Source organism: Tupaia chinensis, unplaced genomic scaffold, assembly GCF_000334495.1.
Source record: "Tupaia chinensis unplaced genomic scaffold, TupChi_1.0 Scaffold000213_1, whole genome shotgun sequence".
NCBI lineage: Eukaryota > Metazoa > Chordata > Mammalia > Scandentia > Tupaiidae > Tupaia > Tupaia belangeri.
Window position 1 is genome coordinate 802601 of NW_006159688.1, and position 15368 is coordinate 817968.

The 15368-nt window shown below is 42.3% G+C and overlaps 1 protein-coding gene across 1 annotated transcript in view; it reads right to left on the reverse strand.

The window, feature by feature from the left end:
• OSBP (oxysterol binding protein) overlaps positions 1–15368 on the reverse strand; it is a gene marked incomplete in the record, with an annotated part of 41536 nt that overhangs the window by 25763 nt on the left and 405 nt on the right. The window contains 3 exon segments of the mRNA XM_006147433.3: positions 4427–4677; positions 8696–8904; positions 15326–15368. Of these exon segments, the coding sequence (XP_006147495.2) occupies positions 4427–4677; positions 8696–8904; positions 15326–15368 (503 nt within the window).

The window sequence follows — 15368 nt, forward strand, 5'->3', positions numbered from 1 at the left end:
GTGGGAAGGGACAGAGGGTCAGAAAGAGGGGTGGAAATAATTCTAGGAACTAGAAATGGAAAATTTTTTATAATGTGCATGATTGAGTCACTATGCAGTGTGTACTGGATGGGAGATCACATTTTGATGTGTGCTGTGATACTTAGGGAAGGAATGTAAATTGAGTTACAAAAAAAAAGTTTCAGAAAAAAAAAATATCTATTCAATGACTGTAGTAAGATATGTAGCCCCAGCTAGGTACTACTTTATAGGATGTGTAAAGTTAGACTTGTGTTCATGAAAATGTGTGTGTCACCTGTGTTTGCTATGACGATATTTGGATTGCTAAGGTCTTTGGTGATTCAATAAAATGTGGGGAGAAAACAGTATGGAAAGCAAACATAGATACCAGAGACAGTGTGGGAGGAGAGTGGGAGATGGCAGAGGGTAAGAGATAGGGAATCAAGGACAGGGGGAAAAAAAATCAAAATGTACAGAACACAAGAAATGGAAAATCATTTGCTGACAATAACATGTTTGTTGATGTGCTTGATTGAGACAATATACAGTGTACTCTGGATGGAAAATCTCATTTTGTATGTTGTAATGATGTACAGTGAATGAATGCAAATAAATAAATTGAAATATATATATATAAAGAACAGTTCTAGGGCCCTCTCGCCTGTCCAGGTCAAAACCTAAGGGGCATCCTCCTCTTAGTTTTCCTTCCTCACATCCACTTAGCAAGTCCTATTCGTTCTTCCTTAACATTTTTGGAACGGTATAGTCCTCTCCATTTCCTATATTTAGATGCACAGCATACATGATTCTAGGGTTGAACTATTAGGCCTCAAAGCATGACTCTATTCCACTCTCTGGCTGTGGAATTCTGAGCAGGTCACTCTCTTTGCCTTCCTTATCTATAAACAGAGAAGAACAACAGTAGCAACCTCACAGTTTTACTTCTTTATATGTAAAGTACTTAGAGCAGTACTGGGCTCACAGCAAGCATCCAAGAAGATGTTAGCTATTATAATTAGGCAGTGTCAAAATTGGGCTCACCCTCTTCTAATCCATTTTCACGCCAAGTCCCCTGAGCATGATCTGTACCTCCCTCCCACCACTACTCCTAACTCCTCTCCAGCTGCTTCTCTAGCTACTTCCTTGCTCTTGACTATCAGTCAATTAACAGCAATTCCCAGGTTTTAGGGGAGAGGAAGGGATCCACAGATGCCACACAACTACCCAGATCAAGCTTTCTCCCTTTCTCTTTCTTCTTTAATAATTATTTATTATTATTATTACTGTTATCATTTTAATTTGCTATAGGCCACATGCACTCACCAAAGATGGAGAAAGGGTGAGAGGGTGAGAAGGAAAGTGAGAAAGCAGGCCGCCAGGTCCAGGACTCAAACCACACTCTGTCATGTGGGAGTCATGCACCTAACCACCACACTACCCACTGGCCCCTCACTTCTGTTTAATAATCCTGTTCATATTCAAATTTATTGAGAGAAGACTGTCAGGCACTTTGCTGAGCACTTTCCATAAATTATTTAATAAAACCCTTTCACAGTCCTATAAAGTGTTGACTTTTATTATCACCATTTACAGATAAGAAATTGAGATCAAAGAGGATGTAATTGCTCCAGGTTATATGAGTCAGGTGCCTTTTTTATAAGAAGACTCTTACAGATCCTTAAGAATTTGAAGTATTACCTTCTCTTATCTTCCTGGTCTGAGATAAACACCTCTGATTTGCTATTCCTTAGCAGTCTGTGCTCATTTCTATCATGGCATTTAGCACACTTGATTCGTTTACTTCCCTGAATCCTGAACAGACAGTAATCTCTCTGAGGCAAGGACCATATCTACCTTCAGAAATATCCCCTAGCATGGTGCCTGGAACACAGCAGGTCCTCGATAGATAGCAAATAAATACACGAACAGTGTCGGATTTGCTCCCTCTGCCTGTGATGCGCTAGCATTTCAATTTTTAACCATGTGCAATGCATTTAAAGCCTTACTACAAAGGCACAAAGGAACAACACAGGAATAAAAATGCACTTCAAGCAATCACCAGCTCTGAAACAGGCACAGGCAGTATACTAAGGAAGACCAGAATGACGAAATAGAACTTATCTCTGATTTCCAAGTGATCACATTCCTTTTTTTTTTTTTTTTTGAGAGAGAGATTTTTGAGATAGAATGCATGCACTCGCCAGAGAGACAGAAAGCAAGAAATCACCCCCCAGGGGAGATGGCCACACCACAATTCCTTCTCCTCCATTCTCCTCTGAGATTTTGGACACACACACGCCCGTGCGCGCGCGCGCGCGCACGCGCGCGCACACGCACACACACACACACACACACACACACACACACACCCGGCATGAATTTTAAGCCTCTGGGTCAGTGATTCAAACCATGATCGACTATGTGGGAGTTCAGTGACGTAACTCATCTGCTGGTCCCAGGGATCATTTCTTTTAACATAAACTCTGGCCATTTAGAACTGAAAAAAAAAGAATTTCCTTAAGGAACAAAGATAAATACATTTTCAGGAGGAAAACTCAAACTAAGGTTCCAGTTTTACAAAGGTGTGTTTTATTTAGCAAAATTTTCACATTAGAGTAGGGAAAAAAAAAACTGTCATGGAGTGAGGTGTTCACCTCACATAGATAAAAGGCAGCACTGACTCTCAGAAGACCACTATACCCTAAGCTGTTTGTTTGCTTTTTATTTATTCAGTGAGTCATTCAGTCATTCATTTCTGTATTTATTTTAGCTTGCTATAGGACTCATGCACTCACCAGAGAGATGAGAGAGAGAGAGAGAGAGAAAGTGATAAAGTACCCCCCAAGGGGATCTGGTCATGCCACCAATTCCTTCTCCATTCTCCTCTTGGGATTTTGGGCATGCACACACATGTGCCTGGCATTTTTTTCAAGCCGCAAAGTCTGGGACTCAAACTGTGCAGTCAGCCATGTGGGACCCAGGTACCTTAATCATCACACCAGTGGCTGGTCCCTCAGTTGTTCTATTTAAAAAATATATTTACTTACTATTGATAATTTGGCCTGCATGGTTTATAAGATCTTCCAGATCACAAGAAGACTGAAAAACAAGCATACAGTTGATATGAAGTACAACCATTTGGAAAAAGGGCACCTGACTAGATCTTAGAAACAAAAGCATCTGTACTGATTTGCTGACCAGTCCTTGGAGATAATCTTTCTATAATCCCTAAGTAAAGAAAACAATTGCACCTTGTGTGAATCAGACCACTGAACAAACTGTTCAACACTTCAGAAAAATGATATGAAAATAAAAGTTATCACAACTTCCCATTAAGTCACAAAGGAGTTAAATGAGAAAAACTACATTTTTCCTTTGGTCACAGGAAAAGCTTTGATCTTTAGGAGCCACATGCACTAAATTCTTAAGAGATGGATTACTATCACTCTCTAAACAAGGGAAAATCTGGCACTCATGAGGTAATTTCATCCCATTTAATTAAACAGAAACACACACACACACACACAAAAAGAGCACACCAAAAAAAAAACACACCCTGAATAAGCCCTTTCTCACAGAGTATTCTACCCACTTATGAAATATCTCCAAGCGTTTTTATGTGAAAGGTAACAAAACAACCTGCCAAGTGGGAATCAGTTACCAGTAGTAGAGGAAAAACAACAATTAATACATGAAACCATGTACTAATTTCATACCTAAAAATACATCAATAATGCCAATAGCACTTTGTGTTTTCCAAGCACCTTGCAGCCAAGCAGCTATAATAGTCTGCAAACCAAAAACATCTACCTGAGGTAGGAGTCATAAGAAGGCAGAACGCTGGCCTGTTCTTTTTAAAAGAAATGTGTCCAAAGTTAGGTGGTTTGTCTTATGAACAGAATTAGCCTTGAAGCCGAGGACTATTAACAGTACTACAGTACTCAGTCTAGTACTTGATCTAGCCCCCACGTACCACTCTGTATGCCAAATGCATAAGCAAAGTAGGAATACATCTCTAACTTAAAACTCAAAGAACATGACAATGGAAAGGACCTTGGAGATCTTTTAGTTAGATTTAAGACAAAAATAAATAAATAAACAAATCCACAATTCAGAATAACGGATTCCAATAATATCACCATTCAATGCTCAGCTGGTTGCAGAAGCAGGGCTGAGGCTCTGCTCTCCTCACTCACTCCTAGGCTGAAGCAGTGTCCTCTTGACCACTTAAGCATAGCCTGAAAGTCATTCACTCTGTGCAACCTGTTCTATTTCATGCGATAAACAATGTAACTTAAAGCCTCAAGCAGTGAAGCAGGACCTAATGTTCTGTGTTATATCAATTACAATATTCAGTCATTTAGAGAGAATCATGTTTCAAAGAGGGAAAGAATCAAAAAGCTACACAGATACCATCTGTACTCACATTGATCATGGCATTGGATGTTATCCTGAAGAGTGTGGCCCGTTCGTTGACTTGTTTGATCTTCTCGTTACTTTCAGCAGGTAACTTCAGGGACTCTAACTCACTGAGGGAACGCTGCAAAGCTGTGCCATGCTTAGCTATCAAGTCATTGCATGTGCTCAGGTCCTCCACTTTGCTGGAGAGGGTCCGCAGGGTATTCTGCAGCTCTGTCTTGTCAGTTTGTGAGACAGACTCTTCATCTCCTGATTCATCTATAGCGATGAAAAGGTACGTTATGTGACTCTGGACAAGGACTGAGAAATAGAACCCTACCTAGTATGCCCACAACCAAACTGACACTCCTCATGCTGTGCAGTCTGACTGACTGAGGGTTTGTCATTAGCAACCTCTACTGTGTAGTCCATAGATCACCTGTACTACAAATAACTGGGGTGCTTCTTAAAGAGTCTTGTCCCTGCCCTCAGAGACTGATTTAGTTAGTATGAAACATGGCTCAGAAATCTGCATTGCCAATAAGCTGTTCAGGTAATTCTCACATAAAATTTTCTTTTGGAGAGGTTTTTGCTATAGGGTGCCTGTGCTCGCCAGAAAGACAGAGAGAGACAGAGAGACAGAAAGTGAGAAATCACCTCCCAGGGAGGATGGCCACACCACAATCCCTTCTCCATTCTCCTCTTGGAATCTTGGGCACTCACACACTCATGCGCCCGGCGTGAGTTTAAGCCACCGGGTCCGAGATTCAAACTGTGGTCACTACATGGGAGTTCAGTGACCTAGCCATTATGCTAACTGCTGGTCCCAATTCTCACATTAAAATTTGAGAATCACTGATTTAGAGGACGGGATGGAGAAGGTCAATAGCTCTTGGAATTGGGAATGAATTATTGAGCCTTGTAACTCTAGTCTGAAGTTTCCAATATAGTCTGAGCTAATTATTGCAAATCTGTGATCAGTGGGCCTTGTTTGAAATAAGCTGAGAATCATACTCTAGCTAGCTCTTTGTAAATCAAGTCCACATCACTAGAAGGTTCACGAGTTTATTTTTTTCTGAAGGAATTTCATGATGAACTCATGTGACAGTAAAGCCATCATAAAAGTAATGCAAAGTCTTGGGGCCAGCAGGTACCATGGTGGTTAAGGTGCTGGATACTCCCACATGGCCAACCGCGGTTTAAGTCCCAGACTTGGTGGCTTGCTTTCTGACTTTCCCTCTCTCTCTGTGTCTCTCTCTCTGGTCAAATTAAAATAAATGAATGAATAAATAAAATTAAATAAATAACAGTTTTTAAAAGTAATATAAAGTCTTAAATAGCTCTCCAATAGTAAGAAAAGTAGAAGCTATGCTTTATCTCTAGCTATTTTGTACTTAACACTTTGTAACTGCAAAGCGCTTTTCCAGCAGTGTCACTTCCTTTGTGGGAGCTAACATCAGCACTAAAATCAAACCAAAAGAAATAAGGGATGATATTCCCTATCTGCTAGACAGAGAGGGAGAGCCAGTCAAAATATAACTGGTTAACAAAAAATTTACAAAGAGGTGAATTTTCTTTTCACTGTTTAATAGCTATTAAGGGGCCAGCAGGTGGTGTGGTGGTGAAGGATGCTGGACTCCCACATGGGCGACCGTGGTTCAAGTCCCGGACCTGGTGGCTTGCTTTCTCACTTTCCCTTTCTCTCATTCTCTCTCTCCATCCCTCTCTGGTCAAATGAAAAATACATACATAAATAAAGTGAAATAAAATAACTCTTTTAAAAAATAGCTATTAAATATAGCATGGGAAATTCTGGCAGATAAAATAGATATTATGCTAACAGAAATCAGCCTGTAACCATATTGGTCAGCTCTAAGTGAGCAAGCTTAGTATAATAAAACTATCAATATGTTGGGAGAAAATTCTATCACTTTCCTTTAAGAAAAATCAAAACATAAGGCCAGCCAGGGGCATGATGGTTAAGGTGGCTGGATCTCACGTGGTCAAATGTACAGTTAGAGTCCTTGACCTGGTGGCTTGAAAAACACACCAAGTATAAGTGCATGTACCCAAAATCCTACGAGTAGACTGGAGGAGAAGAGACTGTGGCATGGCCATTCCCCCTTGGGGGTGCTTTCTCATACCTCCACCCCCCTACCTTATCTCTCTCCAACAAGCACACACACCCTATAGCAAAACTGGAAAAAAAAAAATCAAAACATAACCAGTAACTAACTGGAATTGCTCTTTTTTTTTTTTTAGAGGTTTTTGTTATAGGGCGCGTGCCCTTGCCAGAACGACAGAGAGGGACAGAGAAACAGAAATCGAGAAATCACCCCCCAGGGGGGGATAGCCACACCACAATCCCTTTTTCTCCATTCTCCTCTCAGGATCTTGGGCACGCACGCACACATGCCCAGAATGAGTTTAAGCCTGGGCATGGGACTCGAATGAGTTTAAGGTCTGGGACTCGAACTGCGGTTGGCTACTTGGGGGTCCAGCAACATAACCATTTGCTAACTGCTGGTCCCAAGATTGCTCTTTTTTAGTGTGACTAACATAGCAAAAAATAAAATTTCTTTTAAAGAGATTTTTTGCTATAGGGCATGTGGGCTCACTGGAGAGACAGAGAGAGACAGAAAGAAAGAAATCACACACACACACACACACACACACACACACACACACATACACACACCCTCCGCCTGGGGAGGATGGCCACACGGCAATCCCTTCTTCTCCACTCTCCTCTCGGGATTTTGAACGCACACACACCCACACGTGACCAGCCTGAGCTTTAAGACATCAGGTTTGGGATTTGAACCACTCCCACGTGGCAATTTAACCATTATGCCATCTTCTTGTCCCTGCAGCAAAATTTTTTTTTCTTTTTTTTGAAGAGGTTTTTGCTATAGGGCGAGTATGCTCGCCAGACAGAGAGAGACAGAGAGACAGAAAGCGAGAAATCACCCCCCGGAGGGGATGGCCATGCTACAATCCCTTCTCCTCCATTCTCCTCTCGGGATCCTGGGCACACACGCACATGTGCCCGGCGTGAGTTTTAAGCCACTGGGTCCGGGACGCGAATCGCAGTTGACTACGTGGGAGTCCAGCAACATAGCCATTACGCTAACTGCTGGTCCCGCAAAATTTTTCTTAATGAAAAAATATTACATGTAAATTTTTGGCAATCTATTAACACTTTTTGAATTTAACTAACAAACAGTTAAAACAATATTAAGAAAAAAAAGTACCCAGGACCAGCAGTTGGCATAATAGCTATGTTGCTAGACTGTCATGTAGTTGACTGCAGTTCAAGTCTTGGACCCGGTGGCTTAAATTCACACCAGGCGCATGTGCATGTGTGCCCAAGATCCCGAGAGGAAAATGGAGAAAAAGGGACTGCAATGTGGCCATCCCCCCCAGGGGGTGATTTCTCGCTTTCTGCCTCTCTCTCTCTCTCTCTCTTTCTGGAGAGCACACGTGCCCTATAGCAAAAACCTCCCCCCCCAAAAAAAAATCCAAATCATGAACTGTAATAATCCTAAAATTGACCTAACAATAAAATAATTATTTATCCAAATTTTAAGGTAGACAACTGGGATTAAAATCAAAAGTACACTAAGTACACTATTATGCCTCTAGGACAGAGGTGGGTATTTTTTTTTTTTTTTTTTTTTAGGTTTTTGCCATAGGGCATGTGTACTCGCTAGAGAGAGACAGTGAGAAAGCAAGTAGTAAAAAAAAAAAAATCACACAACCCCCCCCAGGGGAATGGCCACATTGCAATCCCTTCTCCTCCATTCCCCTCCTAGGATTTTAGGCATGCACACACATGCACCTAGCATGATTTTTAAGCCTACAGGTCCGAAACTCAAACCACGGTCATCCATGTGAGAGGACAGTGCCTTAACCATCATGCCGTCTGCTGGCTCCTAGGACAGAGTTGTTTTTAACTTTGGTCAAATAATTCTTTGCTGTGGGGGCGCTATTCTGTGCATTATAGGAGGTTTAGCAGTATCTCTGGCCTCTATTCTCTAGATGCCAAAAGCATATCCCCCCACTCAGTTGTCACAACCCAAAATGTCTGCAGACATTGTTGAATGCTCCTGAGAGGCAGAATCAGTCCCAGAGAGAAACCGTCATTTCAGGAGAAATTGCACGATGAGGAAAAGTTTAAAACATCTAGGAGATAAGTGATAACCCAGTAATATGGCACAAAGAGTAACAAAATAAGAGTTGCACATAACAGGGGCAAACAGAAAGATCTTCTGGCCTGGTGCTCTTTGTTTCCTACCTGACTCTGCCAGCATCTTCACTGCTTTGGCCTTGGCCAGTTCCAGGGCGGTCACCCAGCGCTGCCGCTCCACTTCTGAGCTAGCTTTCAGATGGTAGGTCTGAGCACCCCCATTGGAAATGATGAAGTTGCAAGAGTCCTCCACAGTGATGTTGGCAGTGGCTAGGTTGATGGTGCCACGGCAGGTATGCCTCATTTCTGCCTTTGACCTGCAGCAATGAGACAAAGACAGGTTAAGCAGAAAATAGAGAGCCGGTTAATCCTTCAGCACATTCCATTTCTTTTCATCATACTGAATCCTTTGAAAATACAGCAGTGGGAGCCAGCAGGTGGCACGGTGGTTAAGGAATTGGACACTCCCACAAGGATGACCACAGTTTGAGTCCTGGACCTGGTGGCTTGCTTTCTCATTCTCTCTCTCTCTCTGTCTCTCTCTGGTCAAATTTAAAAAGAAAAAAATTTTAAATAAAGAATTCTTTTTTTTCTTTTTTTGGGGGGGAGGTTTTTTTGTTATAGGACACATGCGCTCTCTAGAAAGACAGAGAGAGACTGAGAGACAGAAAGTGAGAAATCGCTCCCCAGGAGGGATGGCCATGCCACAATCCCTTCTCCTTTCTCCTCTCAGGATCTTAGGCATGCACACATACGCACCCCGCATGAGTTTAAGCTGCTGGATCTGGGACTCGAACTGCAGTCTACTACATGGGAGTCCAGCGACATAGCCATTACGCTAACTGCTGGTCTCAAAATTAAAATAAATAATTCTTAAAAAAAGAAAATATGGTAGTCTAGGGAGCTGGCAGGTGGCATGGTGGTTGGAGTGGACTCCCACATGGCCTACTTTGGTTCAAGTCCTGGACCAGGTGGCTTGCTTTCTCATTCTCTCTCTCTGGTCCAGTTAAAAAAAAAAAAAAAGAAAAAGAAGAAAGGAAGGAAGGAAGGAAAAGAAGGAAGGAAGGAAGGAAAAAAGGAAGGAAGGAAGGAAGGGGAAAGGAAAGAAAGAAAAGAAAAAAAGGAAGGAAAGAAGGAAGGATGGATGGACAGAGAGAGAGGAGGGAAGGGAAGGGAAGGGAAGGGAAGGGAAGGGAAGGGAAGGGAAGGGAAGGGAAGGGAAGGAAAGACGGAAGTCTCAGGAATCAGTTAGGTTCTAGTCATATTTCCCTCAAATGAGAGAGAGAGATTTTTGCTACAGGGTGCATGCACTCACAGGAGAGACAGAGAGATAGAAAGGGAGAAATCACCCCCCGGGAAGGATGGCCATGCTGCATTCTCTTCTCAGGATTTTGGGCATGCACATACATGCACTGAGCATGAGTTTCAAGTTGCCAGGTCTTGGACTAGAATAGCTCTCAGCCATGTGGGAGTCCGCTATCTGCTGGTCCCAATTCAGCAATTTTCAATGCACAATAGAACGAGTTTTGACACAATTGTGCAACAAATACCACCATCAAGATAGGGAACATTTCCATCACCTCAAAAAGTTCTCTCATGTTCTTTTGCAGTCAGAAATTATTTTTGCTTAGCCAAGTTATTCCTATAAAGTACTTAATAATCTCATGCAAAAAGACTTCATACAATAATCTCATTCTCTAAGAATAGCTTAATTTTATATATACTGAACTATCTCCACCACTGTAATTCAGCCTGAGTGACATACTTAGAATTACACTGCAGAAGTATCAAAAGCACACTTAAATGTTTAGAGAATTAAATACTGGCCATAGCTCAAATGATATAAGAATAACCAGCTTTCTGACAGGGGGTGAGTATAAAGAAAAAAATAGTCTTAAAAGAATCACCAGGTGTTTTAATCTTTCTGGAATATGTTCTTTTCTAAGGTCCCCTGACGTCTATTGGTGGGGACTCTAAGCCATCCTATTAATAGCTAGGAAAGATTCAGCAGAATTGCCCTCAGAGAACTGGGTGTAAAAATTTTCCCAATCTCTACTGACTGACAGTTCTATTAATAGACTAACTTTTGAACTTTACAGCACTACTTGGTGACAACAAGCTACAAGACACTTCACATAAAATATCAAGCTTCTAGCACAATTGATTTGTACAGCAGAAATTCTGCTAATTCCCCTCCTCTTGCTGGTTATATCCAGAGATCTGCATGTTGAGACTGCAGCTTTCTCTGTCCAACTTAGAACATAAAGAGGTCAAAGTCCTTTGCCAATTGCCACAGTACAAAGCAGTGCCATTTCCCTTTCAGTGGAGCCAAGCGGCCAAACACACCTGGCACATCCAGAATTCCTGCATGCCAGAAACAGCACACGCCCCATTCGTTTCCAGACACTAAGATTTGTATGTTTGAGAAGGCTGGTTTACTGCACTTAGGAAGGCAGATTTGCTGTAGTTCAGTTTATCACATTAAACTGGTTTTTCTTCCTCAAATACACAATGCGCAGTATGGGATGGCTGGGGGGGGGAGGGTCTCAATGGTCTGGGTCATTTTCCATCCCCTGCACCTGCCACAGTGTAACATGAATCCCTGTTTCTTTTTTTTTTTTTCTAATCTTACTCCCCACCCCCAAGCTTCAGTTACATTATGAATAATGCAGGCTGAATTACAGACACACAGCTGACAGGCTAGCTCACCCTTGCTTTCTACTTCAAGGGTGCTACTTGGACTTTCTACCACATTCTTTGTTACTAGCATTTTTCACAAAACGCTTCCGAGGAATTTCTACCTGGCTAATCTTCAAGTTTCCCAAATCACATGAAGTCAGCAGCAGTTTTAAAAAATCCCAAGGAACTCTGAGGGCAGGGAAGACTTGACCTCAGAACACTTGAGTTTGTGCAGATACACCTATGGTTATAAATGATAAGTGTAGAAGCTGGAAAGACACGAGTCTCAGGGTGCAAGGTAAGTTCTTGAGGGGCTTTAGTATTAGGTGATATTTTCTGGCTGGAGAGATCTTCCCTGAAAAGACCAACCAAAATATCAATAGTAATTTAATCTCCAGAAACTAGCAAGGAAAACTAATATGATGGCCTGTCACAACGCTTCTGGAAGAGCTGGGATTCTATATAAGGTTTTAAGTAATAAGATATTTATGTAACTTGGTACATACGAAAGAACAGAGAAGGTAAAAAGAAGGAAACAGCTAGTCAGCAACTACTAGGACAGTCATCTAAGAATGGGTCTAGAAGTCCACAATCTCAGTTAATAGAAAAACAGTATTTTAGAAATGGCGTACATAAGACATGGCAGGTTTTGGAGACATGAAAAATGAAGAGGGCCAGCCTGTGGCCTGGTGGTAAGGGAGCAAGGTCAACAGTGCAGTTTGACCCCCAGATCTGGAAATTTGAAAAACACTCTGGATACTTGTGCATGCATGCCCAAAATCCTGAAAAGAGGAAGAAGTGGAAAAGGGATTGAGATGTGACCATTCCCTTTAGGAGGTGCTTTTTCCCTCTCTCTTTCTCTGATAAAAGCACATGTCCCCTGACCACCACCCCCACCCCCCCACCCCACCCCCCCAAAAAAAGAGAGAAAAAGAATTAGAAGAAAAGTAGGAGGAATGACAACTGGGCTAAACAGTTCTGGGAGAAACATGGGGACCTGTAGAACCCTACTCAAAGAATAAATTACTAGTAATGTTGGTAGGAAGGACTTCACTGGGGCCGTGAGGACAGTGCATAGATTTGCTAACTGGATCGTGGCTCGGCTGGTTTGTGGGTGGGAAAGTCTTAGCTGGCCAGGTCTGGCCTACAGCATATTTCCTGATATGTGGCTTGGTATGTTTTGGAAGGAGTTTTATCTGTATCAGACAGGTACCACTAGCTCTCATAACAGAAGTTAAAAGTGATCACACTTAAAGAGATAACGCATATGTTACTAATGTCCCAAACCAATACTGACCAAGACTGATATTTAAGAAAGAATTAACTAGCCTAGAAAGTGAATCCTATAAGAACCTGGATGAAGAGAAATGACCATAAATTAAGGCCCTCAGCCAATTTTTAAAAATGGGGAATTAGTGCTAATCATAATCGGGATATAAATCAGAATGGTGGTCAATGGTAACAGGAAAATGTGAACTATAGTGGGATAAACAACTTTGAGCAAACTAAAAATTTTAGATTTGTGATCTAACCTTAAATTTGATAATCATGCATGAGCAGTTAAAAGAGGATATAATTAAAAATCAATTCTGAATAATGATGCAAATGATATATACAACTGTTCATAATCAAGCAGTGAGGATGAGCTATCTAAAGCACTTCCCATTGTTAGAGGAGAGCGAAGGATGTGTCCCTGGCATGAAGGGTAAGGCAGCTGGATCCCATATAGCCAACTCCCCAGTGGTTCAAGTCCAGACCTGGTGGTTTGAAAATTGCCATGCACATGTGCCCAAAATCCCCAGAGGAGAACAGAAGAGAAGGGATTGCAGTGTGGCATCCCCCCAGGGATGATTTCTCACTTTACCCCTCCTCCTCTGTCTCTCTCTCTCTCTGTCTCTGGCAAGCCCATGCGCCCTATTGCAAAAGAATTTAAAAAGTATTCCTATAATAACTTCCACACTCCCACCTTCAATTTCTCCTCAAAATTCCCTAATAGTCCATGTAGTGAAGTTGGTGGAAAAGAGAAGTGTTCATCCTTACTCTCCTAGTAGCAGAATGACTTCTGGCAAAGGCAAAGAAGTATAGTGAGTGACTCTAAGCATCAAGGAACTGTGTCCCAAATAGGATGGTATTTAGAAAGATCTCAATTAAAATTGTCATTATATGGGAAGTCTTCAAATAGTCCAAAGAAAGGATATAATGAAAAAACTGTCCATGGATTTCAAAATTTATTTGCACCAAAATAAATATATTTTACTTCAATTTTCCACAAACTTTTTTTTTTTTTTAGAAGTTTTTTCTATGGGGCGCATGTGCTCACCAGAAAGACATAGACAGAGAGACAGAAAGCAAGAAATCAGCCCCTGGGGGGGATGGCCACACTGTAATCCCTTCTCCCCCACTCTACTCTCGGGGATCCTGGGCACACATGCACACGCGCCCAGCGTGAGTTTAAGCCACCGGGTTTGAGACTTGAACTGCAGTCAACTACATGGGAGTCCAGCGACATAACCATTATGCCAACTGCTGGTCCCAACAAACTTTTTTTTTTAATAGATTTTTGCTATAGGGTGCATGTGCTCACTAGAGAGACAGAGAGAGAAGGAGAGACAGAAAGGAAGAAGTCACTCCCCCAGGAGGGATGGCCAAAAGGCAATCCTTTCTCCTCCATTCTCCTTTCAGGATTTTGAGCACGCACCCACACATGCCCATGTGAGTTTCAAGCCACCAGGTCTGGGACTTGAATCGTGGTCAACTACATATGAGTCCAGCGACATAGCCATTACACAATCTGTTTGTCCCGAATTTCCACAAACTTTTAGAAGTCCCTTGTGTTAAGCAAAGGGTCCCTTAATGGAGACTTTTAAATTTTTTATATATAATATACATAGTAACTATGATCTATAAATTGACTTGCTATAAATAAGTAACTACCTCTGTATTTGATTCATGTAACATGAACCTGGCTTTCAGGTTATGCTGGTGTGAAGAAAAGTCCTAATTTCTCCAAGAAGCTGAGAAAATTGCCTATGTTAAGTCTCAGTTTCCTCATCAGTAAGATGGGAATTATCTCTTAATTCTCAGGGCTGTTTTTGAGAGCTGATGAAATACTGTTGTAAAACCTTGCCACATTGTTCAACCTTCAGGTAAAGTTGATGTCCTGTCCCCACATCACCCATCTTGCCGCCTCTATCTATAACATAGTAGTCGGAAGCATATCATGTTATGGCTAGTTTGAGTCCCCCAAATATCTATTAGACATTCCAAAATAAACAGTGCTGAACAGGAGTAATCATACCAAAGATATGGAGTCTTCTTTCATAAAACGTAATCCTAACTAACCAAAAAGATCACACAGAAATGCTGGGCACAACAGTCTATTATTCTCTTGGGAGGAGGCGGGGCAAGCAGACATAAAAGCAGCATTGGAGTGCACATCTCTATTTCGGGCTGTCCAGAAGGCGAAAGTACATGCAAGTCTTGGGGAGATAAGAGACATGGAGACAGATTGCTGAAGCCATCCTGTGTGTAGAGTCCTTGCGCCTGAACGTGGAGGGAGTAAGGGCGGATACATCGAGAGCTTACATCAAGAGAGCTTATAAATAACCTTGAATTTTGGAGACTGGGCGCAGAGAGCTAGGACTTGAGACTTTCACTGTTAAGTTCCTGGGAAGCAGCGCCTAGGCTCTGCTTGTCCATTTGTGCCTTAGCACCTACAACAGTGCGTTGCTCGCAGAATTAAAAATTGCACCCATGTGCTGGTGGAATTACAACGGAAGAAAAGCTGTTCAAACAACTGCTGACTGGAAAGGCCAGGAAGTGAGGGGGAAAGATATGACACCAAGGGTGGGAAAACAAAGGGGCGGGGGTGCAAATCCTGGGGCTTGCACTTTTGTAATGGTGAGCTCCCACTGCGTACTGTCAATCCGTGTAGTCGACAGACATAAAGGGGCCTGGGGCGACCTTGGCTGCGGTGCGAGCTGGCGAAGGTGACGGTACGGGGACTGTCAGCTGCGGTGGGGGAGGCAAGGTAAGTGACGGCGCCCCGGAAGCAGTTACCTGTAGTAGCTCAGGAGCCCGTTGCTCAGCACGAACCACCGCC